The 26000-nt window shown below is 46.1% G+C and overlaps 1 protein-coding gene across 1 annotated transcript in view; it reads right to left on the bottom strand.

Moving 5' to 3' along the window:
- LOC8024008 (alpha-L-fucosidase-like) overlaps nucleotides 1–22110 on the bottom strand; it is a gene marked incomplete at its 5' end in the record, with an annotated part of 68505 nt that extends 46395 nt beyond the window's left edge. Inside the window, 5 exons of the mRNA XM_040502406.1 lie at nucleotides 5612–5742; nucleotides 8998–9104; nucleotides 11914–12131; nucleotides 15208–15287; nucleotides 22083–22110. Of these exons, the coding sequence (XP_040358340.1) occupies nucleotides 5612–5742; nucleotides 8998–9104; nucleotides 11914–12131; nucleotides 15208–15287; nucleotides 22083–22110 (564 nt within the window). The remainder of the gene's footprint in view (nucleotides 1–5611; nucleotides 5743–8997; nucleotides 9105–11913; nucleotides 12132–15207; nucleotides 15288–22082) is intronic.
- Between the last annotated feature and the right edge of the window lie 3890 nt (nucleotides 22111–26000).

The following is a 26000-nucleotide window of genomic DNA, read 5'->3' as shown; positions in this document are numbered from 1 at the left end:
GTGTTCAAGCGGTCGAAGGCAAGAAATCATGCCATAGTGAAGGAATGCGTGCAAGTGTTCGACGTGAGCTCTCACGCTGGTGCAGCCGGTGCAGCTGTCATCAAGTTGAACCTAATGTACGTGGGTCCAAAGAAAGGTACATATCAACAATGTTCGCGTGTTGAAACTATGACGCGTACTTTATCTAAGACTAAACTTATCGGTGTGCGGTTACAAACATTTTCGTTGACGTTGCTTAGATGATGTAACCATTCAGGCCTCGCATTAAATGGTGTTGAGAACTCTTCGGTTGTTCTAGTTAATTGTGCTAAAAAGCGGTTGGATTGAAAGTATGACAACTACAGCATACAAGGGACGATTGAGGTCTTTATCCTGCGTTCTATGTATGGAAACATCGGTATCCTTGGTGTTATATTACGATTAGCTGGTCGCCGATCGTCCTGTTTTTACGCATAATGTAAACAAGCCCCGGAAACGCCAATTTCATTTCGATGTGCTTGTGCACCCCTACAAGCCTCGTTTTGGCTCTTGTGGAAAGCTTTATTGTAATAGCAATAGTCTCATCGGTCATTCGAGTTGTATGTTCCACGGTGATATCTGCTGACAAACAAGTCTATTAAATGCGACAAGGAAAACGAAGGTAAAGCTTTTTTAACTGTTTTCTTTTTACAGAACAGGGCAAAGCTTCTAAAACAAGAGCAAACTAAGCTGATTATTGAGTGTGCTCAAGAATGAATGCCAAAGGTGCTTATGCTAAGTGGTAGATGTATGCAGTTGATTTTCTGTTTGCCTCTGCATTGTAAATTGGAAGATATGTATCAGCAGAAGACAGTGTCCTTTTGAAAATGTTTTTTATTAGGTCAAAAATAGGTTTTCATACACAACCGAAGAGTTCGCAACACCATTTAATGCGAGGCCTGAACGGTTACATCGTTTAAGCAACGTCAACAGAAATGTTTGTAGCCGCAGACCGATAAATTTAGGTTTATATACGTATGCGTCATAGTTTCAGCCTCAAACACGCAACATTGTTGATATGTGCCTTTCTTGAAAACTGCACTAACGTGAGAGAGCCCACATCGTCGAACACTTGCACACATATCTTGACAATGGTACGGCAATATTTCTTGCTTGAAGTGAAGATCATCTCGCTACGACTAGCTACGACCACCCACCGCAGCGATGCAGGCGTCGAAGGGGCGCAACGCAGTCAGTCGCCGTCACCCGACGCTGCTCGTTTGGCATTCACGGCTTGTGCTTGTGTGTGCTCAGTGGCTAGATATGGGCCTCAAGAACAGTTCTTCAGGCCTATAGCGTTCGCCGAAGAACTTCTGAAGAAAATGCCACCCAGGAAAAAAAGCACGAAGACGTAACACACCAGCTTGGCGGACTACGCACTGGGCGCGGAAATCGGGCCCTGCAGATTATACACCAAATGCAAACTATCTAAACAAAACAAAAACATTTTTAGGCTCAAATTGGCTTCTGCGGACTATACTCTGGACACTGGTGCCTGTTATTATGCATTTTATATTCACTGCTGTTTGTTGTGGCTTGAGACTGCCCTCCTGTAATGATGCAGAGGGGTCCATTGAACCTTGAAATAAAGATATTTAAGCACATCTAGATGCAATGTTCCTTGAAGCCAGATGGTCAGGGAAAAGGTGTACCATTACCTAATTTGCCAACAGCACACCAACGGTCACGATCAAAACTCACCGAGTCAATGGGCAGTTTTTCACCACAATATTTATTGCCGTGTAATCACCAATTTGGTCCATTAAAAATCTTGAGGCTGTAGCCTATAGCACATCCATTCTGGATCTGCAAAGCTTATGCTGTAGACATGCATCATCACATGAGCATGTTTCTTATCAATCTTAGACGTAAAACGCTAGTTATGCAACGAAATTCCCATATCGCCACATTTTTAGCAAATTGAATGGTCCGACCTGTCACACTGTTAGCTTTGGAAGTAAACCAATTCACAATACCACCAGTGGCACACATCGTGCCAAGCATTAGTGCCGCATGTGGCACACAAATGTCCTAACTAATAATATTAATAATAATACTTTATTCGCATTGATTGGATTAGGCATCCCAGGCATGCTGGGGGTGCAAAAAGGCATAGCTGCCCATGCCGGGGAGGCTTGCAACCCAACCTGGGGACCCAGGAACTGCGCACACATGCGCAAGGTTACAGAGTTCAAGTTGAAGGCTAGTGCAGGCGCTGGGCAGCCTTTACCAGGGACAAGATATTGTCGTCTTCAGGGGGGAAAAGTCGTGTGAAGTCCGGCGGTAACTGCTGCCACAAAGCACGTGGTAGCCATGAAGACTTGTGACGCTGAGTCCGTGTATGCAGCGGCTGCAGGCGGCCAGTGCGGTGACAGAGGCGGGCGCATCAATAAGGGACGCAAACTTAATCGATCGTGTTAATTAAAGCACTTAAGTACGGGAGAAATTATCGATCAGGAGGTCACTCGAAAAGGAAGTTTTCTCGCTGAATGAATTTGACTTTTTATTGGGCCTTCCGCAATGTAAGGCCGAAGACATTCCCTCCGTGATCGGTACAGAAGCATTTGCTTAGCAGTCGGTCGTGCGTGCTAAAAACAACACAAACAAAGGTGGATTAGAAACGCGATAGATTCGCCTTGGCACGAGGCACTTACACGCAAAATCGTGTCAACATAAAGCGACTATGGCCCACCTTGCTAGCAGCAATCTTAAAATTTATCCGTGTGGTCGTCGCACTCGTGCAGCAACCGAAAGCGTTGCTGCAAGCCCTTCCGCCGTCAACTTTGAGTCGCAGTTGAGTCTGAAGAACTGCCCTATGAGCTCCATATCCAGCCACTGAGCATATACACACGCACAGGAAATAATACTCGGTTCCAAGTACAAGCGAAGAACCCGGGGTGGAAAGCCCTGAATGCCAAATGACCTGCGTCGGGCGACGGCGACTGAGTGCGTAGTACACACGTTGCGCTCCTTCGACGCCTGCATCGCTGCGGCGGGTGGTCGTAGCTAGTCGTAGCAGATCGTGTCACCTCTGTTGCTCGTACCGAAACACTAGAGCCGCGTAATATTCTTGCTGCCGAAGTTTATAAGCCTACGTTCGCGGCCAACGCATATACACAAAGCCGACGCCCAGCGAACCTATCCCCTTCGTTCTCTTTCGCCGATCGGCCGCCAGGGCGGTGACACCATCGCTGAAACTCCTCAATTGGCAATACGTGCAACACGGGTGGCCAGTGTTGCTGGTGTTGCGACGTCAAGTTGATTGGAGAAATTGCCCCGTCTGAAGCAAGGTTACGTGTTTGTTCGACGACGACTTTGATAAAATAAGTGCGCGGAGACGGCGGCAACAGCAAGAGCTTGCATTTGTGCTGCGAGCTGTTGGTGCGGCGATTAAAGATACCCCGAACGTCCTCTGAATTCTCAAAAACCTCAAAGAATGACGGTTGAATGGCCGAATTTATCGAATCGAGTGATCCTGAAATTCTGGTAAGGCATTAAGAACTTCGAGAAGCATTAGAAAGATGTATGCATGCCTGTTACCAGCATTCCCACGATGACGAACGACCTCACGAGCTGCCAAGTGATCGCCGTCGAAGCATCCACGCATTCAAGCCGGCGCGAGAATAAAACGTGAGACACGTGACACCAACGCGAGACTGGCCGCGAGAGTGGAAACGCCGTCACCTTACCGGAAACCGACCTGTTCGAGCTTTCGCGCACCATCTCCGACGACAGAGCTCGAAGAGCGTGCTCCTCCACCGTGCACCGGAAATGAGATATATACTTTAGTTTAGCTGGAGTGCACTCGGACCGCTGGAGCGCGCTCGAGAGCGTTGAGTTAACTCGCCCATTAGTGGGTAGACCTACAAAGCTAGCCACTTTGTCTCCGCTGAACCCTAACCCGTTAGAACGTGGCAAACCGGCGTTCGGCGTTTGGCTTTCGCATTCGAACTCCTTCGACGATTGTAGCGACATAGCATCCTATATACAGACAAACTCTGGCAGATCGCCACGAGAAGCGGGCACCGAAATGGAAAAGGGGTGCGGCAGACAACGGATGAGAGTAGAGCCCCATGACTAGCGCCCCGCTGCAGCGAAACGCCAAAGCACACTTCTCCCGAGCGAAAAAGTGTTTCGGGTTCTCGCCACTGCAAAAGCTGGGCGCTGACCTCCAGGCTTTCCAAGAAATGGCTCTTTGACGCTCTGGGCTATCAGATCCCCGCGCGCCAAACCTGAGACCGGGCACTCAAAGTCTCCGAACTGCCAGGCTTTGTGAGCGCAGAGCAAGCTATGGCAGTGGAGACAAAGGCAGCTAGCTTTAAGGGTCTGTCCACTAACCATTCGAACCAGAGCTCGGCGTTCTGAATTCTAGCATACTCTCGTTTCCTCCTCAACCTCCGTTTTTTCACGGATAGGTCTGAGTATTTCCAACTGCTACCATCGGGTTCATGAAGTTTATGGGCCGCGTTTACAATACACAGCGGGAGGAGGCGGCGCAAGCGTTGATCGTGGGCAAGCCTCCCCGCCTCTTCGCCTGTTACCCTCCTCGTCATATGACAGCGCTCATTCGCACGTGCGACCAATAGGCGCAGAAGTCAGCTTCCATTAAATTTCCAACGCAATGAGCGGTATGTTAAAGCTATATTCTCTAGATATTGTAAGAATTTGTTACCCCAACATGTATATAAGAATTATCGGAGGGCCGACGGGAAGTGGGATCAATTCCTAGGAACGTTATACAGGCAATTGAACTTGCAATTTGAGGTAATCAAGAAATAAAGTATGTTGTGTGTTTATATCGGAACATACATCTAGAAAGCAGATTATTTGTCTGCTCAAATGCTCATAGACAAAATGTGTGAATGAATAGTCTGGAAAGTGAACACCCGAAATTAGTGCATCTCAGAAAACTCTTTTCTAACCCATTGACACTTTTCTAGCCTAACCGTTAATTCCACAATCGGTAAAGGTTGAAGATTTTGGCGATGCGTACATTTAATATAGTGGCACGAAAAGCGAGGTAGACCACAGTAGAGTGCATGGCAATGATTTTCTTTGAGGATTCTACTGTCCAAATAAAACAAATGAGTTATGTACAAAGCACCGAAATCAAGAACGGTGAATGTCAAAAGGAGAGGATCTATAATTTATGAATCAGCACCTGCTAATTGGATTCGTCTAATTATGCTGGTAAAGAATTACGAGAAATGATGTGTACAATTAAAGGCAATTGTATTCTTATTCTACACTCCTTTCATATTTCAGACCGCCTGGTGGACTGAAAGCTACCAGCGCGAAACCAAAGCTTACCGAAATGCGACTTCTGTACTGTCCAGTCAGAAACAACGGTTACTAGAATGTGTCAAGTTACAGGCAGTCACCTTAAGTATCTAACCATGTAATTCGGACCATCACTAACTTTACTAGCTCTATTCACAATCTCGCGTTGTCTCATCTCGTAGAAGGGAACCGAACCACCCCTTTCTGGATTATCATATATCTCCCCGTTATCTTTCTTTTTTTTTCATTTTTGAAAAACAAGATCAAGAATACTTTTGTAACTTAGTCGGTTAAATTAAGAGTGGGAAATTACCCTAACGAATTCGTTTTTCTTGTAGCTGGCTTCTCTGTCATCGAGGAACAGGGGATTGAACCACTCGTACAGAGAGTAGTAGACCCCAAGCTTGAGACGGCTAGTGGCCCTCAGGACTCGGGCGAAGTCACCTGCAGGAGTGCACACTTATTCGAAAGAACATAGGAAGAAATACTGCGAAGGTGAAGTGGTTGGCATGAATTTTGAAATATAATTACAAAAAACCCTACACTGGCTGAAAAAGTAGAACAAGAAAGACACGAATGGCTAAAACACAGCGACTCCCCCTTTGTTGTTCTATAGTCTCGGGAATTTCCGTAATTTCTTTTTTTTGTTTTTAATTTACACCAGCTTGTTTCCGTACTTAGTTTTCCTTTTGTTTTTAGAAAAATTCCTTACGAGGAAATTAGATTTAAACAGACAAAATGAAGTTATGAATCACACCATTACAAAACATCGCCGAAACGCCAGCACGTTAGTATGTTGAAATAGTCATTATGTTTATAAACTCTGCATATGTTTTATGCTTTTATTTTGATGGGCTTTTGAAATTTGAGTTTGTTCTTGCAAAACGCGCGTTGCTAACTATCAGTGCAAGCTCTGTGCCTTCGTGAGCGGATATTTACAATGCTGGTCCTATCAGTTTTCACACAATGATTTGTAAAGAGCGGGACATAATCAAAGTACGAAGATTTATCGACGACTCGATGGTGAAAGCCATCAAACAAAAAGTGCGTTTCAGCACAACATGTATTTTTGAGACGGGCTACATCGACCGTACTCTAACCAGTTTTATCTTTTCATGATAATTCTGCGCAGCCTCATCATGCATACGTTTTCTCCTGCCGAAAATGTTTAAATGCCCCAAGCGCACTCAAAGGGCGAACTTTCTTCGAGGGATGCTGAAGAGTTCCGAGAACAAAACGGGTTAGAGGTGAATTGAAGTGTTCTATGTCCCTTAAATTTTTAATATCAGAAGCATTTGTCTCGAATTTTTAAATATGCGCGAGGAAAACCAAAATAACCGACCGCTGGGTGTGACGTTATACCCAGAGGTTTCAACTGCATTATGCATGCCGCTCGTGAGGAACGCGAGCAGCGTTTTTGACCGCTGGGGGAAGGCTTGCGGAAGGTGCGGAGATGTCGAGGTCTGTGTATAATACGCCACAACTCCCTCCTCCCAACGAACGCTGCATGAAAGGGGGGGGGGGGGGGGGGGGGGGGCTTCTAGATTATTTTAGTAGCGCTGTTGTGGATACTTGGAGCATCAATCTGAGATATAATTTTGGTAATCATAATCCTGGAGGCCAAATGAAGACGATTTATGAACAGAAAGCTAGGGCGCGAACAAGCTGGTGAAAGTTTAGCATAATTTAAGATATAATCCTGAACGTGGAAAAAAGATGATGGACAGCACAACACACAAGATCTCGAAAAACCTTGTGAGTTGTGTTGTCTATCGTATTTTCTCAAATCACGGGTTTTTCTCATAAACTATGTTAGACGAATGCATTGTTTTTTTTCTTACATAGACAACACCTTCAATTTCCCTTTAATACATGCAATATTAGAGTGAAATTAACAAAATATTTCCCGCTCGCCAATTTTTAAGTCAAATCTCTCCGGAGAAGTTAGTCGCAAGATAATTCTCGCCTCAGAGTAAGCGCACGTCAGCTGTCTGGGTTACTAACTTAATTGTTCCTAGTTATCTAAAGACTTATCTCAAATCGTTTCAATTTTTTTCCTTCATCCCAGTATGTTTAAACTTTCCGCGTTGCCTTCGCTGAATATCGGCAGAGCCTATATTTTAAATATGACATAAATAACTTGGTCAAGACTTCAGCTTCGGCGAGTTGGTGAATCATGCTAGCATTCCATAACGCACAAAAACAACACACTATAAAATATATGCATATAGAGAAATAACTTTCACGCAGCGCTGCGTGAGTTATTCCTTTGTGTGTATGTATTTTTATAGTGTGTTGTTTTGTGCGCTGTGAAGTGTTAGCACGTTGCGAGAAATATGCGCGTATTTTCCATGTATATTGAATATAAGAGAGACACGTAACCTATTTTTTTTATTAATAGAAGAAAACGCCAAAGTAGATGTGAAAGAGCTTTAATATTTCTGAAATCTGTTCGGAATATAAATAAAAATATTTTTAAAACGTTAGCACTGTACTTAAACAATATTTATGATGCATTTAAGCTTAATTGTAAAAAGTGCTACATACAGATGAGATTTACTACCAAGAGGGTCTGATTAAAATATCAAAGTCATGTTTGTTGTACTAAACTTGACATCGTTTAACCCAGATACGAGGCCTGATGGAAGAAGATGAATTTGCGGTGCCAGATTGTGGAGGTCATTGCTGTTCATCACAACACTTTCCATGTGCTAGTTGAAATTTGCGGTAAGAAGTTGTTATATATACACCATTTCTTGTACTGTGCCACTTTTTTTATTCCTGAAATATTTTCATGCATCTAATCAGTGGTCATATTTTATTTATTTCCAAAAATCATAGATTATCCATGTTTCTCTCTCTCTCTTTTTGTTTTAGATAAAATGATGTTTTCTAGAAACCCGCAAACTCGCACACGGGTGCGCAGCGCCTCCCCTAGATGGTGCCCTTCGCGGCACTGAATTTCGGAGGTAGTCAGTTGCGGGACACGATATTCAAAGTAGTGAAAGTTCATTCTTGAAAAAAGAGGAATAAATTCAAGATAGAATAAATTTTAGAGATTGTATCAGAAAAGTTAGTTTGGGCGGTTGATTGTGTTTACAGCAACAAAGCCACTTAGAGTAACGCGCAACACTTTCATTAGGATAATCTGATAACGGATCACCGCATGCCTGTCGTGCCTAATCAAAAGTGGGTCCTAAATTGACCGTTGCCGGACTACGAGCTGTTGTCTGTGGAAGAAGCACTTCTTCGGCGTTGTTTTTTTGTTTTCTCCGAAAGTACAAAATATATTTTTAATTTCTCTTCCATGGAAAAACAATGGCGCCATAAAAATGGACTCAAAGTATATTCTAAGCAACAGGTTGCAAAGTATACGTTTGTAATGTTAAAAGTGTATTTATGAGTGTTTTTTGTTAAATTATTAATTAATTTTGAGTGGTATTCGGAACATATTATGTTTGCATTGAAGTATTTTGGCATATTTAAATCCTACTGCGAATGCATTTTATTTTAAATGTAAATTACATGCACCTTTAAAATTGTTTATAATAATAAATAAAAATACGATAAATATATAAGTATATGTTAAGTATATTTCCAAACACAACGTATGCTCTAAATATGCTCGAAATACATCGTACCATATTTCAGACGTATTACTTTCTGCTAAGGAATGTCACGACTCTTTCACATCCTTACCAAGCAGGTCTCTTTCAGGGCCCACGTCCTTAGAATTCCAGTTCCAGGAGTATTTGGATGGCCACATCGCGTAGCCCTCAAAGTGCTTTGCTGTGAACACAGCGTATCTGCGCGAGAAACGAGGACCAAACAATAACTAATTTACAAGTAAACAAATGCGACAGAAGCTGCAGCTCCCACAATCTCTTTACAACCAGCTAGTGCTACTCCGCGATGCGTGAATAGTCAGATACAGGGACGCCCTCACGGTACATACTTCGCCTTCGGTTGATTCGTGGAGTTATTTGACTACGTGGTTGGTACGTATTTATGTGGTACTTTCTTAACTTGACTACGGCTCAAATATTTGAGTGTTTGCGTCATTGTAAATCATCTTCCCGTTCACACTCTCCAGACACTATAGAAGGTGCTTTATTTTAGTTGTACGTGCATGGAAAGCGAGTCGGACTAGTCGCAGCTCAATGCCGACAAATTAGATTTTTTTTTAATTTTTTTTATCCTTAATGCGATTGGTAAATTGGTGAGTCGTATTCTGCCTTAGCGCCTTTGAAACCCTTTTAGACAGGGCTGGTCGCTACAAATTGCCAGAACGCTTCTCAAAAACAAAAATGAAAGACGTTTACAAAGCTCTGTAACGCGAAATTAGAGCGCAGCTCTTTAGGACGAAAAGGGGAGGGTACGACGGCGAGGGTATGCCCCTCCTCTTGTTCCTATAACCTCCCCTATTGATCTGCTCGTCCTCCCGTTCTTTCCTCCTCATCCTCCTCCCCTCATCTTCTCCTCCTTCCGCTGAATTTGTTCGTGGGTGACGTAACCCGAAGTCATGTGACGTCATTTTCCCCGCTAAATTTGGCGGGGAAACTGAATTAGTGTTGAAGACACGTGACTTAATTTCTTTGTTAAATTTAGGGGGAAAACTTCCCTGCAAAATTTGGCAAAAATATTTCACCACTAAATTCAGCTGGTTAAGTTTTCCCGCCAAGCTTTGTGGGGAAATTGACGTCACGCGACATTAACACCAATTCAGTTTGCCCGCTAAATTTAGCGGGAAACCTGTGACGCCCCATAATGCAACGCGCGTGGTTACGCCGACGGCGGCGCCGCTCAAGCTGGAAACGGGCACCTAAAAGCTGCGCTCTAAAACCCAAAATGTGTCCCCTCCAAGCTTGAAAATGTTTACTATCCCAGCGCACATGTCGCTTCTTGCTAGTCTCTTGCGTGCTACTAAAGGCTGATAAGAAGCAAAGGACCTTACCCTGTAGCGTTCGTTTTACGCAAAGAAACGAGCTTGCTACCAAGCGAAGTAACCTGTTGTTCGCAGCGTGTTCCGTGAATGATCCGTAGTCTTAAAGAGGTACTTCAACGAAATTTGAAACATATCCGATGTGCTCAGAAATAGGCTGAATATGATCCACAATATCCGTAAATGAGAATCGCACGTTTGTATCTTGGGCCAGATGGCTGTATTTTTTCTGATAAACGGCCCACTCTGGCAATCGGAGAGCAGCCAATGGACAGCACGTGACATTCGGCGCAATCGTGACGTAGATTGTCTCGGGACGAGCAAAGCTGCGGCGAGGCTGATGCCGACAGGATGCCCCAATCATGCCAGTCACCGAAGCGGCCGAGGCACGCCAGGGATCGGGCCACTACAACTTGCCCCAAGCTGCTTTTGTGCGAATTTTGAGTGATAGATTAATCTTTTATAATCTTGTAGAGGGATAATAGCGAGGTCAGGAAAAAAAAAGTATTCCCGGTGAAAGGGAAGTTTCTCTTTCCCCTCTTCTCTCGAAGTGGCCGGAGACCTGACGGGATGACGCCTGGCTCAAAGCCTGTATAGTTATAGGCAAGACAGGCATCGTCACCACCTGTCAAGGTTCCTAGACGGGTACAACAAACGTGGCTTTATCGACATCAACCAAGTGCCATTTAGTAATCGTTTATTAGATTTAAAATTTATTTTCGTCTCTTTTTCAACAATAGATTGGTGTGTTATACTGCTCCCTTGAAAACGTATAGACTATGAAATAAGCGCCGAACTCTTGTTGTTGCATCCCTTTAAAATATTAGAAAAAAATATTTGTGCACTGGCAATAAGGAACTTTTCCATTTTGTTGCAAAGCACGCGGTCTGCATCTGTTGAACTGCTCAAAGTTTCTAATATCCAAACATAAACCCAAACACCCGATAGTCTTTTGTAAATGATAAAGAAACAAAAAAAAAATATACCACTAGAAACCTGTGGCGGTTCCTGGCAGGAAACGCTGAACTCCGACTGTCGGCTTAATGTGCTGTAGTCGAATTCGAAGAAACGTTCGCAAACCTCTTTGAAGCAAACAAGCACCTTCTGGTGGGTAACAATCTGACACGATGAAGTAAACATGAGTAAGTATCAAAATACCAAGGCACAGAACGTTTATGTTAGGATTAGATAAAGTATATTTCGGATCACAGTCGATGTGCCCTCTGTGATCTCAGTAAGAAGCAGTCTTGTACACTGCATCCAAAGTTTCACTTCCGGTGTATCGCTTAACACTTAAATAAAGAGTTCAAAAAAATCTTTGGTTCCGAGGAGCAAATATTACAAGACCGTTCACATTTGGCATTTCTCAAACGCACGTCAGTACTTCCATGGAAACAAGCTAGAGTCATTGTCTGCTTACGAAACGCGGGGCATATGGACCCTAATGTTTTATTATAACTCAGCAGCCAATGAGATTTTGAGGTTATTCGATAACGCCGAACAATTAAGATAGCAAAATATTTAAAATATAAACCACGCCCTGTTTGTTTAAGCTGTCAGCGCTCAGCTAACCTGCAGGCCATTAGTCTCTAAAACCAACGACCCTCACCTCAAAACAGTTCATTTTTAATGGCGCTAACTGCGTCGCAGGCGATCGTGTCACTTGCACTTACTTGACGCCCGATCGCTGTAGTAGATCGACCCAGTGTTCGGGGTTGTAGAACTCGCAGGTGAACTTCGATGCAAACTCCTGGTACGTGATGTTGGGCCTGTAGTTGGCGCGCATGAAGTCCGAGAAGAGGCTGTTCTGTCGCCCTTTCCAGTGGTACCAGAGCCACTCGGAGCCGAAGCTCGGCACCGAGAACACGCCCCAGTAGAGCAGTACACCCACCTGCGTAGCACGCACACACAGCATGCATTGACGATGAAATCACTTGAGTTACACATGTAGTAAAATGCAACAAATATGCGGTAGCACTCAATGGATTTTGAACGATCGCGGTGCTTTGGTTGTGGTCAAAGGTATTATGTGTATATTTCTCGCACCGCTCCAACGCGCCACATGAGCCCTTTTACCACAATCCTGCCATAATACGTAGATAAAAGCATTGCTGAGGAATTTTAAATGTTTTGCGCCATCTGGTTACATACTGAACCTGAGCGCTGAGTGAGCGTTCGGTTGGGACTCGGGGTATGTTTCGTTGCTGATCGCAAGTTGAAGCTCAACACTCACGTAGCACTCATGTCCACCTGCGTCCCCGCGATGGGCTACGGTGGTCGAAAGAAGAAATTCGGCACTACGTCCTTGTTACCTGTAGGTGGTATACCTCGGCAAACCTCACTCATAAGGCCCCTCACTCACCCTCACTCACCCTCAGCTTCATGGGTGAGATGAGGGTGAGTGAGTTTCTGAACCAGAAAAATTTATGAGTGTGAGGGTGAGTAAGGGCCGTGAGTGCGTGAGGGGCGTGAGGGCAGTGAGTGTGCGAGTGGCACGAGTGCGTGAAGGGAGGGAGGGATGCGAGGGCCGTGATGGCGGTGAGTGCGTGAGGGGTGTGAGGGCCATGAGTGCGTGAGGGCGGTGAGTGCGTGAGTCCCCTTCAGATGGAGCAACTTTCTCAGCAATTTTGGTGCTGCTGGCAGGTTGTTCCGTAGTTTTCCTTAGATCGACACGAATTGCTGAGATGGGGTCCGGCTCGAAACAAGCGAGCAACTCGGAGCAATTCGAACACGTTTGAAGCGGCTGCATCGAATCAGGCACGTGATATTTTTACGTGATACCTCGTGCCGGTGATGATGACAACAAAAGAATTGGTTCTGGTTTGAAATGGATCGTTTTTGGAAATAAACTGCTTGTGAACGATGCATTAGTAATCTCAACGACATTTTAATGCATAAAAACAGGTTCATAGAGTGTAATTGTGTGTCTAAATAGTGGAAGAAAAATAAAATTTCATGATGATGATGGCAAATTGCAGCAATTCGTTTCTACGCGTGAACACGGGTGGCGCGTGTTGCTGGTGTTGCGACGTCAAGTTTCTAGGCGAAATTGCCCCATGTGAAGCCGGCCTCAGTGGCGTGAGGGCCATGAATGCGAGAGGGCCGTGAGTGCGTGAGGGGCGTGAGAGGCGTGAGGGGTGTGACGGCTGTAAGAGCCGTGAGGGCGGTGAGTGCGTGAGTGGCGTGAGGGCCATGAGTGAGTGAGGGGCGTGAGGGCGATGAGTGGCGTGACGGCTGTGAGGGCGGTGAGGGGCGTGAGGGTCATGAGTGCGTAAGGGCGGTGAGTGCGCGAGGGCCATGATTAGCGTGAGGGGCGTGAGGTTCAGTGAGGGTGAGTGAAGGGCTGAAGGTGAGTGTGGCTGTGAGGATGAGGGTGAGTGAGGAGCTGAGGGTGAGCGTAGCTGTGAGGGTGAGGGTGAGTGAGGGGCCTAGGTGAGTTTGGCTGTGAGGGTGAGGGTGAGTGAGGGCGACCTAAAATGCCGACCTCTGGTAGGTGGTGCTGACTCAGTCCTCACACCTCACAGACTATAATTCGTTTCACTGTAACGTGGAAAAAGGAAAACGCTGCCGCGTCTTCAAGACAATCAAAACTCCGGAGGCTAAGTGAGTGACAGCCCTTACCAATGGCACAGGAGTAAAAACGTAGCGAAAGTAGTTGGAGAAGAAAGGGAGGCGGAGCCCTCCTTCTGACACGGTCCATTTTGTGTGTCCCAGGCGTCGCTTTTCTGTCCCTCTTAACGATGATTAGGCCATCACTTAAACTTCGTAAAAAGTAAAGGTTGCAACTGCACGTAACTAGTGAGATAGAATATAGTCACGTGTCCCTCTGCAAATCCTCGATTGGCTCACTGCGACCATTGTTGTCTCTTGCCAGCGAATGGTCGGACGTAGTTTGAACGGTATAATACTGATGATAATAGACAGTTTTAGTGGACCGTACGCTATAGCTTTGCGTACGCAAAAAAATTGCGGGTCGTGAGCGCGCATGCGCAGAACGCAATAGAGGGGCTAGAGTATTGCGTACGCACGCAACGCTGGGGATTTTGCGTTGCTGGCTAGCGGGCCTTGCGGGACGCTCTCGAGAGATCTCGGACCCAACGAGAGCGCCAGTTTCAAGATGGTGGTTGCCTCGACTGGCGCAGCAAGGGGGACGTGGTGTTTTCGAAGTTCTGCGTTACGTGAAATTGCGTGGTGTTCAGCTCGGCGATTCTTTCTGGGACCTACCGCGGTCGAATCAGATCGCCCTGCAGCTGAAGGAGTGCACAGTGGAAATGTTCGCCGCTCGCAGTGTGCGTCGACGCTGCGATCTGCTCTACGCTAAGCCTACTCTCACAGTTCATCGCCGACGGACGAACGATTCTAAAAGAAATCGCCGAAGTTCTCGCTATGCACTGGACATCAGGGTCATGAATTTCATTCCGCGATAGCATTGATAAAAGGTGCCATTTCCACGGGACAACTAACGGAGGCTCCGTGATCGAATTTGGCTACGCACTCGTACTCGCAGCCTCTGTACCCCGCTGAAAAGCGCGCTTGACGAGGCAGCTGTGGCTTGGTTTGATCTGAAATAAAACGATTGGACTTTTTCTTTTTCAATATTCCTTTCCGGGAGCAGGGTTGTGCTATAAGCACGCGGAATTCTACGGCTCTAGCAAATTTAACCAAGATCATGCGCGGTGTTCACTCGAAAACGTGACGCACAGCTAAATTTAGTCCGAGCAGGTCATTTTTAGCGTACGCTATACTATTGCGTATGGCGTACGTAAGATCCAGCAACGCTATACTAAATCTGTCTGTTGTTTTAGTAAGGTCACATAATATCTCCATGATAATGTCTTTTTGTGTGTGTTGTCTTGGGCCAACGGATATAGCATTCATATGTTTTGACATTGTTGGATATATGAGTAAGCTTTGCTTTTGACTGTAGTTTCAACACCCGCCTCCAACCCGCTTTTATTTTAATTTACCTTGGCCTCGTCAAACCACGCTGGCACAGGCCTGCTGTCCAGATGATCCCAGCGGGCGTAGTACTCCCTGGCAGAGGACGAAATACATGCGCACAGCAGTAGGAGCCCGGCAAGCCCCCAGGCTGCGCCGCTGTAGCGTCCCCGCGGCGTCATTTGGCGTGTCTCTGAGACTCGTCGACGCTGCAGGAACAGGTGGCAGTCCCATTGTATTAAGGACGAAAACAGCTAAATACACGTATTTACATGAAATCTCTAAAGCAACAAATGAACCTTGCCAACACGCTATGGTTCCGCCGAAGAAAAGCATAAACCAATATGTTTATCACTCTGCACCAGAGCATGCAAAAAATGATGTGAGACTAAGACGTACTGGACAAAAGCGGAGGATTGTAGAATGCGTTTATCAGCAGTTTGGATGCACAGGCGTCTTATATGACACCCCATTCAAGATAGTAGTAGTATGCATATATTTGATTATTGAATAGTTAAGCATTAATTACAGTGGCCCTTACCGTTTGCCGTTTAACAGGTTCCTTAAAGTTAGCGGAAAAACAACTCGGTGAAATCGGTGAGAGTGGTTACATGTCAAGTGGTGCAGCGCAAAACCTAAGATTTATATGTCTTGCCGTAAAAGTATTTTTTTTTTTTAGAGCGTATAATTTAATTGGACATGAGCGATGATATCTGTCTGCGTATGTTTAACATCGCCACTTCTGAGAAATATGCTGAAAAGAACAGCGGAAAGTTCAGGTCTGTTGCAAGTTTAATTGAATAGCTCCCGCCAAAGCTTAAGTACAACGACACTCCGAAAAAAAAAATATTTCGACAAAAAGGAGGGCTAGTGGACCAGTGGCTATTCTGTGTCGAACTACTGCGCAGAGATACATGGTATACACCATCGACTTGGCGATTTTATAAAACGTATATTGTTGATGGCAGACCAACTCTCTGTAGTCGGAAACTTGCGCGTTAGCGGATGTTTTTTTCTTCTTTTTTCTTTTTTTCTTTTTTTTTTACGCAATAGGAATGAATCATTTTCTTATATGATCTTTATCCCTGTAGTCTTCAGTATTTTGAATATTGGAAGTTGAGCAAAGGGGGGGGGGGGGGGCTGAGCACGAGCGTGAACGAAAGATGTGTATAGCAATTCAGACTTACGGGTTTTAGAGAAGGAAGCTTCTTTTGCTTTAACGAGACCATGAACTTATTTTCCAAATTCTTCCTACTTACTTTAATCTTCAAATAAAAATTGAAATGAGAAATCATGTCGTCGTGACGTGCTCGGGCACGGGAGGTTTTGACTCCAAGCTCCCACCGTGCTTTTTAAGCACACCGTGAAGCTTGTCATTCTCAAGGGAGGATAAGTGCCGTCGCGGCGCTCATTGACCACGAACGCTAATTCAAATATTCATCGACGGATTGATTGTTGACGAGCGCGCACGTCCGAGCTACGCAGTGCTCATGCCCGTTGCTTGAACTGGGTACGGCTGACGTGCATGAGCACCGCAGTTATATCACAGTGAAAAGGCGGAGGGCATTCGAAGCAAAGAAGGTACCATATATACTGCTATATTTTGAAATGTTCGTACCGAAAAGCAGGCTTCAGGCTCTCTATGCTCCTGCACTAGTTTTAGTTTGACGCACTAAACGATATGTGATTAGTCAAATCCCAATTTATCTCAGACGAAAATTTATTTCATGGTGTCTTCAATAGTGTTTGAGCAGACGGTACGTTGGGAATTGCTGTCCTAGCGGAAGGTTGCTCAAATCATGCATGGGAGTGGAGGCACCAGTCCCGCTGACAACGTGAAACTTTAGCGCATGGTCTACTAAAAGTTTATAATCTTCAGAAACGTTTTGGCCACTTCTGCAAAATCAGCTGCACCTAGCGGCTAAAACAAAAATGAAAGCCGTTTACAATTCCCTGTAATGCCGAACTAGAGCGCAGCTCTTGAGGAGGAGTAGGAAAGGGTACTGGAAGGGGGGAGCAGTCATGTGACCCCGGGGGGGGGGAGGGGAGGAGAGTCACGTGACCTCGGGGAGGGGGGTCACATGACCTCGGGGGGGGGGGGTCACATGACCTTGGGGGGGGCACGTGACCTTGAGGGGTCACGTGACCCCCGAGAAATATTGTACCGCTAGATTTAGCGGGGAAACCTTTCCGCTAAATCTAGCGGGGAATTTTTTTCACTAGATTTAGCGGGGAACTTGTTCCGCTAAATTTAGCGGGGATATTTTTCCGCTACATCTAGCGGGGAAAGTTTTCCGTTAGATTTAGCGGGGAAATTTTCCCGTTAGATCTAGCGCGGAAAATTTCTGCTAGATCTAGCAGGGGAATTTTTTCCACAAGATTTAGTGGAGAAATTTTACCGCTAGATTTACCGGGGAAATATTTCGGCTAGATTTAGCGCGGAAATTTTTCAGCTAATTTTAGCGGGGAAAATTTCCCGCCAGATTTAGCGGGAATATTTTTCCGCGACATTTAGCAGGAACATTTTCCCGCTAGATCTAGCGGGGAAATTTTTCCACTAGATTTAGTGGGGAAATTTTCCCGCTAAATTTAGCGGGGAAATTTACCCAGAATGCACCGCGCCGTTACGCTGACGGCGACGCCGACGCCGCTCAAGCCGGAAACGGGCGCTTAAGAAATGCGCTCTAAAAGCTGTAACGGCACGTCACGGCCGGACTGATGGATACGGTCTAGCTGTTTTACGGCCTCTCCAATGAGGCAGGATGACGTCCATGGTTGTAACACGGCACATCCACATACTTGAGCCCAGTCGGCGTCGGCGTCGGCGTAATCGCGCTAAATTTAGCGTGAAAACTGACTACACGTGTCCTCAACACCAATTCTATTCCCCGCTAAATTTAATGGGAACGTTGACTTCTCGTGGCCTCAACAGCAACTCAGTTTTCTGCTAAATTTATAGGGAAAATTGACGTCACTTGACTTGAATCCCAATTCAGCTTCCCCTCTAAATATAGCCTGCAAAATGACATTGCCTGACTTGGTGTCAGGTCACCTAGGAACAAATTCAGTTTCTCCGCTAGATTTAGCAAAAAAATTGACGTCACGTACGGAGGAGGCGGGAAAGGTACGGTGGAGGAGGAGAAGGAGGAAAGAGGAACTGTATTAAGGTGGTGATGCAAGCGAGTTGGTTCATGACTTAGGAAATTTGAAACAGCGCGCAAAAGGACGAAGACAACGAGAGAAGAGCACAGGACAAGCACTGACTATCAACTGAAGTTTTAATAAAAACGGCTCAAAACAAGAGAACACCACACAGCCAACCAACACCGAAACAACCAATGGCGTGTCGCCTACCATGCATCTATAAAATGGATCTTTTTTTGTGCAGATAAACCGAAGGCTGGCTGACGCAGTGCCCCGCGCCAGCTTTTTTGATAGCATGCGCCTGCAGCACCTCTCTTTGCGCTTTTGTGCGCCCCCTGCCAATGATTAAGGTATCTTGGAGGACGGGGTGACACTGGCAGTCTCTGCAATGTACGTATAAGTGACCTCCTGTTATTGACCGCAGGGGATTCGCATGCTCACGGATTCTCTCGTTGACGCAGCGTCCCGATTGTCCTATATAAATTCGTCCGCATGACAATGAAATTTTGTAGATGACACCCACAACGTAATCCACGAACTTGTTGGCATGCTTAACCGTACATGACATCTTATTACTGCTTGCCTGGTTTACGCGCGGGCAAAGTTGTCCTAATTTTTGAGGCGCCGAAAAAACCATTGGCATAATGAACCGGTTAGCCACTTTTTTTAATTATGTGAAACCTTATGTATATATGTTTAGGCTTATGTATATATGTTTGTTTAGGCTTTACTTTAGGTTCCTGAGATCCGCTCTTGACTTTCTTTTGCTATGCGACATTTACCTAGCGAAGTTCGATAGGTCTATACAAACGGCATTGTGTCAACAGGTGTGCAAGATATACAGATATGTTGACGATTATCTGATGTTCTTAAGGGGTGTCGGCAGATTGTCTTTGCAAAAGATTGTAGATGATGTAATAACCGTTTTCAAGCGCTGCTCTCCAGGCCTAACGTTCACATACGAACTGCAAGACGGTCACTACTTGCAGTTTTTGGATTTACGGCTGCAATTCACTGGGCAACATGTGTGTTGGCGCTACAACCCGCGAACCAAGAAGGAAATCCTGCCATACGATTCCGCCCACTCTAAACTTGTGAAACGAAACATTGCCACGTCATGCCTCCAAGCTTCACTGTACAGGTCCTGTCACCATGCCATGCTTGACAGCTATGAAGCTCAGGTCAAGCGTCTTTTAGGAGCAGGATTTCCTCTGTCCGTTTTGCTTGGTGTCTCTCAGACACTCTTGAAAAAAGTCAAGAGCGGTTCTCAGAAACCTAAAGTAAAGCCTAAACAAAGTCCTCAGGTTGTCCCAAATATACATAAGGTTTCACATAATTTAAAAAAAAAGTGGCTAACCGGTTCAATGTGCCATTGTTTTTTTCGGTGCCTCAAAAATTAGCACAACTTTGCCCGCGCGTAAACCAGGCAAGCAGTAACAAGATGTCATGTACGGTTAAGGATGTCAACAAGTTCGTGGATTGCGTTCTGGGTGTCATCTACAAAATTCCATTGTCATGCGGGCGGGTTTATGTAGAACAATCGGGACGCTGCGTCAACGAGAGAATGCGTGAGCATGCGAATTCCCTGCGGTCAATGACAGGAGGTCACTTATACGTACATTGCAGAGACCGCCAGTGTCACCCCGTCTTCCAAGATACCTTAATCATTGGCAGGGGGCGCACAAAAGTGCAAAGAGAGGTGCTGGAGGCGTATGCTATCGAAAAAGCTGGCGCGGGGCACTGCGTCAGCCAGCCTTCGGTTTATCTGCACAAAAAAGACATCGATTTTATAGATGCATGGTAAGCGAAACGCCATTGGTTGTTTCGGCGTTGGTTGGCTGAGTGTTTTTTCTTATTTGAGCCGTTTTTAATAAAACTTCAGTTGATAGTCAGCGCTTGTCCTGTGCTCTTCTCTCGTTGTCGTCGTCTTTTTGTGCGCTGTTTCCAATTTCCTAAGGAAAGAGGAGGAGGAGAAAGAAAGGAGTCGTAGCAGCAGAGAGGAGGATAATGAAAGGAGGAGGAGGGGAGAGGAGAGGGGAGAGGAGGAGCAGAAAGAAGGAGGGGAGGAGGTGAGGAGGAAAGCAGCAGGATATGAGGGGAGCAGGATGGAAGGAGGAGGAGGAGGAGGAGGAGGTGAGGGTACGCAGGAGGAGGAGGGGCATACCCTCCCTTCCTCCTCCCCTCCACCTCCTCCACCCTTCTGTTCCTTCTTCTATCCCCTCCTCCTCCTTTAATTACCCTCTTCTCCCCTCCTCCTTATCCTGCGCTCCCCTCCACCTCCCCTTCGGTACCTTCCCCCTCCTCCTCAAAAGCTGTGCTCTAATTTCGCATCACAGAGATTTGTAAACATCTTTCATATTTCGCTTTCTGCATTTCAGCCAAAAATGCCGACAGCTTAGAAACAGAGTACACTTCAGACTTTCTTAGGTGCAGGCATTTGGTCCTTCGAAGACCCAGCGAATGCCGTGAGCAGGGCACAAGAAGTAGCGTCTTTGCGCAAAATCACGGTACACAATTTCTCTGTTTAAAGGGGAACTCCGCCGCCACTTTGAGCTACCTAATCCAAAGGTATAATCTGAATGCGGATGGCTTCCTGATTCCGAAATGCTATGTCGTTCTCCCAGATTCACTCTAGTTAATTAAAAAAGTGATATTTTGTTTGCTGCCGAAACTGAAACATAGTTCTCCCTAGGTTTTCCCCAGTTTTCCCCGCCGCCCAAGCGTGACGTCACTTGTGTGCAGCGATGCGCGCGGCCGGCAATCGGGTACGCTCGCGCCCGCCTTTCTCGCGTCTAAGAGCAAAAGAGCCCGGCCGTTCGTGCTGTTTGAAGCTGATAATTATCTATATTTGCACAAAGTATGGCCTTGGCCTACGTGCCTAACTATAGGGAGTATTCACTGGCGGCCATAGCTGTGTGCGCGAATTCTGAGCGCGTGCTGACGGCGAGCTTCCACAGTTCTTTTGAAACGTGCATTCCGCAGCATCGAGAACGCCGGTCTTAGCAGCCTACTGATGTGAGCTCGTTCTGGGCATGCGCTCTAAACAGCACCCACAAATATGGCGTCCAGTGTATGCTTCCTATAAGAAAGTAAAAAAAAAAATAAAATAAGAACGGAAGCAATTGGAATTTTACCGTTTTTGCAACTCGCTACGCTCAAGCCGCGGCTCGCTATTTCGTAATATCGCCAGTAAACCCGTTCTTCTTTTATTAGAAGATGGCTGGTGAAGAAAGGTCGAAGGTCACGCAATATATTATTTGACGAATTGCCAAAGCATCGCGGAAAATGCTCGGAATGTGGGTACAGATGCCCCACACGCTCGTATGACCTGAAGGAACCTGCCATTTGTTTTAGATCTCCTTTTGAAAAGTTGCTGATGCAGGCGTCAGCACGTGTAACTACTCATGTGGCATGAATATGCTCCTTGGTGCTTAAGTAATTTAGCAAAAGATCCGTAGACCATTTCTGAAACGCGCTTCTGGTCGATGCCATTTTCAGCGTTAGTGCGTGTGGCGCGTAGATTGCTCGCCTTCCAATGCTATGAACATGGTCGTGCTGGGCTGGGACCTAAGACATGTAAACTGTGATTCTCGTGAACAATGAAATGCATAGAATGAATGAACTGCATTCGTGTAGATCAGATGGCAGGTCATGAAGATCGTTTTAAAATGACGATTAAAAGAACTTCGAAACCACCAAGCCAAACATCAAGGTGCAATGGAATTCATTCATTTGTTTATTTTCTGGGCTCATGAACAGCTTGACGCCTTGGTAACGATGCACAACAAAATGTTCACAGGTTAGTTACAACAGTCTTGAAAGCTACAAAATTTGGGTTAAAAACATCAATATCTGCTCCCCTGAGGGTATTGTAGAAGTCTTGAATACGGGTCATGGGACTGGTTTGGAATGCCTATAAAATACACAAATACACTGTTCATCTCAAAATGAAGAATATTTGCTTGAAGATACAATAGTGCGTGAAGTACAGAAAGACATCATAAATCTTTTAATTAAAAATAAGTTAACAAAAGTTGCTAAAAATATGTACCCGTATTTTTTCTCTTTACTTTTCGAGTAGAATGCAACGCGTTCAAACACCCATCCACGAGAGCTCTTGGGAAAAGGGTAATTCTATATAACATTTTTTGTTAGCACAGTTTTCATCAGCTGTAAATCTGAATGCCTCCCCTCAACAACATTAATATTTTCATTGTTAAAAAAAACTTCAGCCCTATATAAAATTTCTCCGCAATGGAATAAATTAAACACGTGGTCACCACTTTTTCTGCAAACAATATTGCACGCCAACCGTTTAACGAACCAGGAAGGCTCTGTCGTATTTTAAGGAGCTCAACACCTGCTCCGTAAACCCCTGTAATAGCAGACAGGAATGGCAATATGTCGAAAGCCATCTCTAAATTCAGACTTGAACTTTGTTTAGACGTTTCACTTCTCGTCTTCAACATATCGGCCGCGTGAGTAGAACTCCGAGAGTAGCCCGAGCTAGATTCGATGTCCGAAACAAAAAGCGTTTATAAAAAGTAAAAAAAAAAATCACTCAGCCAATTGTAAATAACAAATGTGACTTTGCGAAATGTCGACTGTAGTGCTAGATCGTGTACTGTATTTCTCGATATTATTAGCGCCCTTCTTTAGACGGGTGTCGTAATGGTCACAGCCGGCTTGAGTTTGCGCTTGCCGCTTTTGAAGCTGTTTCAGCTGCTGAAGGAAACTGAACTCGCAGAACGCGGCTATAAAGTATTCCGAGCAAAAGTTAAAATGTTTCACGTGAAACTCGTTTTCTCGGCACACAGCTCGCGCAAAAGCACCTGGACGCGGCTGGCCTCCAATGCTGCCGGGGAGCGCTGTCTTTATTTCTCCCACGAAAAGAAGGGTAAAAAAAGAAGCTTTTTCCCGGCACTGTTTTTACAGTCTATCGCGGAGCACGTATTGCTACCCATTGCAAAGGAACTTTCAAACTTGAAGCTGCGGAAAAATTATCTCGATCGCTGGCGTCCGGAAAGCCACTTCGCGGGCCGCGGCTGCCCGAGTCGCTCGTCTGCCAGCACCTTCGTGACGTACGCGGGTAGGGAAAAGTAGGGATTTTTCATTGTGGCCAGTAGAAAGTCGCCTCCTGGAACCCTCGCGGCCGGCGTATCTTGAAAATTCAATAACTTCACGGAAAATTTTTCTTTTCTTAAAATATTTTGTTTATCATTGGAGAAAGGGTTATTGACGCGGTCTGCAAATTCCCAGCCAAATCGAAGTATACCAAAAAATCGGCGGAGTTCCCCTTTAAAGCCCGCTTAGACGTAATAAAGATTCCCCTTAGTATTGTCTTCTACGCGTTGCATAGCAATTCATCGTTGAAACACCGGTAGATAGGCGCGCCAAAAGTCTTCCCCAATGTCGACCTGCATTTCGGGACACAAGGGTAAATCACTGAGCAATGTGAAACAGAACCCGCTGAGCAGCAGCGTAGAACAGCAAAAATAATTGGGGTTGCAGCGTCCCCACGCAGAAAAGTGCACATGGTTTCTCCTGCTACGGATCAGGCAGTTTGAAAAAGGAGCGCGGTAATCTACAGCATGAAGATTAACGTTTTAGGGCAATTTAGACGGCCCGCAAAATCGGTTTCTGAACCTATGGCGCTGCGATTTACTACAGAAGTGGAAGCAGGTGGTGGAAGTTCACAGCAAAAAAAAATCAGGTAGTAAATTTATCTATTTAAAATAAAGAAGCAAACAAAATAAAGAAACTTGTTCTCGGCAATCTACGCCGCGACTTCGCAGAGGATGCACGCATAGAGATAATTGCTGCCGACAAATGGCGTACGCCACGTCGAGGGACTGCCGGGCGAATCGAGTTACGATAGCCTGCATACGACCCTGCAAAGGAACCCGAATCGACTGGGGCTGCATCGACGGTGCGTACGCCATCTGTCGACAGCACTTATCCCTTTGCGTGCATGGTCTGCGAGGTGGCGTCGTAGAGTACCCAGGTCAGGTTTCGGTTTTTTGACGCAGAAGTACGCCTCTCTCCGCGCTTGGAAGGAGCTGCAAAGCTGAGAGACCGATCTCACGAAAACGTGGTCACGAAAGAGAGGTGCCGCCTCGGTGGCTCCGAGGCGAGAGCGCCGGCATAGGGATCCCCATGTGGTGGGTTCGAATCCCTGCCGAGGTGCTCGCAATCTGACGGAGGCTTCTTGCGGAGAAGGCGCCGTGTAACCGAGCATTTAGTTGCACGTAAAACAAATCCCCAGGTGGTCGAAATTAATCCTCAGTCCTCCGCTGGGGTGTGCCAGATGCCCGTCGTTGTCTTGGCACGGAAAACTCCCAAATTTAACTTTCACTTTGACGAAAGATAGGTCACACACATACCTCCGGAGCGCCAATGGATTTGCATCGCCGCGTTCCCTGACGCTCCGCCGTGCCTTCTGCCGAGAGCCGCGCAGTGCGCACGAGCGTCCTTTTAATGCGATAGTATTATTCAGCTACCCCCCATACTCTACGGCCTCCTAATACGCAGTAGGAATGAGCAGTAGAGCGTTTCAGCTCACATTTTCACATTCACACATTCTTCGAAGAACCTGACGAGTTTAACGTCGTCCTCGACGTCATCCTAGATGACGGCCTTGACGTCTTCATAAAAGGTCGTCCTTGCATTTGTCCTAAAGGTCGTCCTTGAGGTCATCCTAGACGTCATTCTTGGGGTCGTCCAGGAGGTCACCCTAGAGGTCGTCCTAGAGTCGTCTTTGACGTCGTCCAGGATGTCTACGACGTCTTTCTTGAGATCATTCTGAAGTGGTCCTTCGGATCGCCCTAAAAAAATATTCTAGACGTCGCCCTCGACGTCTTCCTTAAGATCTCCCTTCAGATTGCCCTAGAGGTCTTCCTAGACGTCGCTTTTCATGTCGCTTTCCACGACGTCGAGGACGACGTCGTTCTTGACGATGTCGTTCTCTAGGACGTCGTCTTAGACGTCGTCCTTGAGGTGGTCCTAGACAAGTGCTATCGGAATCTCTTATCTGTTGGATTGGTCGTTTGCTTTTCTAGAGCGCTCTTAGGCGCCCGTTTCCGGCTTGAGTGGCTTCGGCGTCGGCGTCGCCGTCGGCGTAACCGCGCGGTGCATTATGGAGAATGTCTCAAAATGCAACGCGCGGGAATCGTGACGTTACAGGTGACGTCACGAGGGGCCCGTGAAGTGCATTATGGGACATTCCCCATGATACAACCTGCGTGGAAGAGGAGGAGGGGGATGGGAGGGGAAGGAGGAGGAAGAGGAGGACGAGGGGAGGGGAGGAGGAAGTAGGAGGTAGGTGGAGGGTAGGAGGGTGGAGGAGGGGGAAGAAAAGGGAAGAGGGGAGGAGGAGGGATGAGGAGGAGATGAGGGAGGGGAGGAGGGAGGAGGGGAGGAGGTGCAGGAGGAGAAGAAAGAGGAGGTGGAAGAGGAGGGAGGAGGGGAGGAGAAGTAGCAGGGAGGATGAGGAGGAGGGCGGAGGGGTATACCTTCCCGTTAGTACCCTTTCCCCCTCCTCCCCAAATGCTGTGCTCTAATTCGGCGTTACAGGGTGTTGTAAATGTCTTTCATTTATTTATTTATTTAATGATACTGTCACACATTGCAGGGCTATTACAGCAGTGGTAATGTGTAGTGTTGTGCGAATATTCGAGTT

The sequence above is a fragment of the Ixodes scapularis genome, unplaced genomic scaffold (genome assembly GCF_016920785.2).
Source record: "Ixodes scapularis isolate PalLabHiFi unplaced genomic scaffold, ASM1692078v2 PGA_scaffold6__148_contigs__length_123643588, whole genome shotgun sequence".
Lineage (NCBI taxonomy): Eukaryota > Metazoa > Arthropoda > Arachnida > Ixodida > Ixodidae > Ixodes > Ixodes scapularis.
Note: the sequence above shows the minus strand (reverse complement) of the source record. Positions and strands in the feature narration are given on the sequence as shown.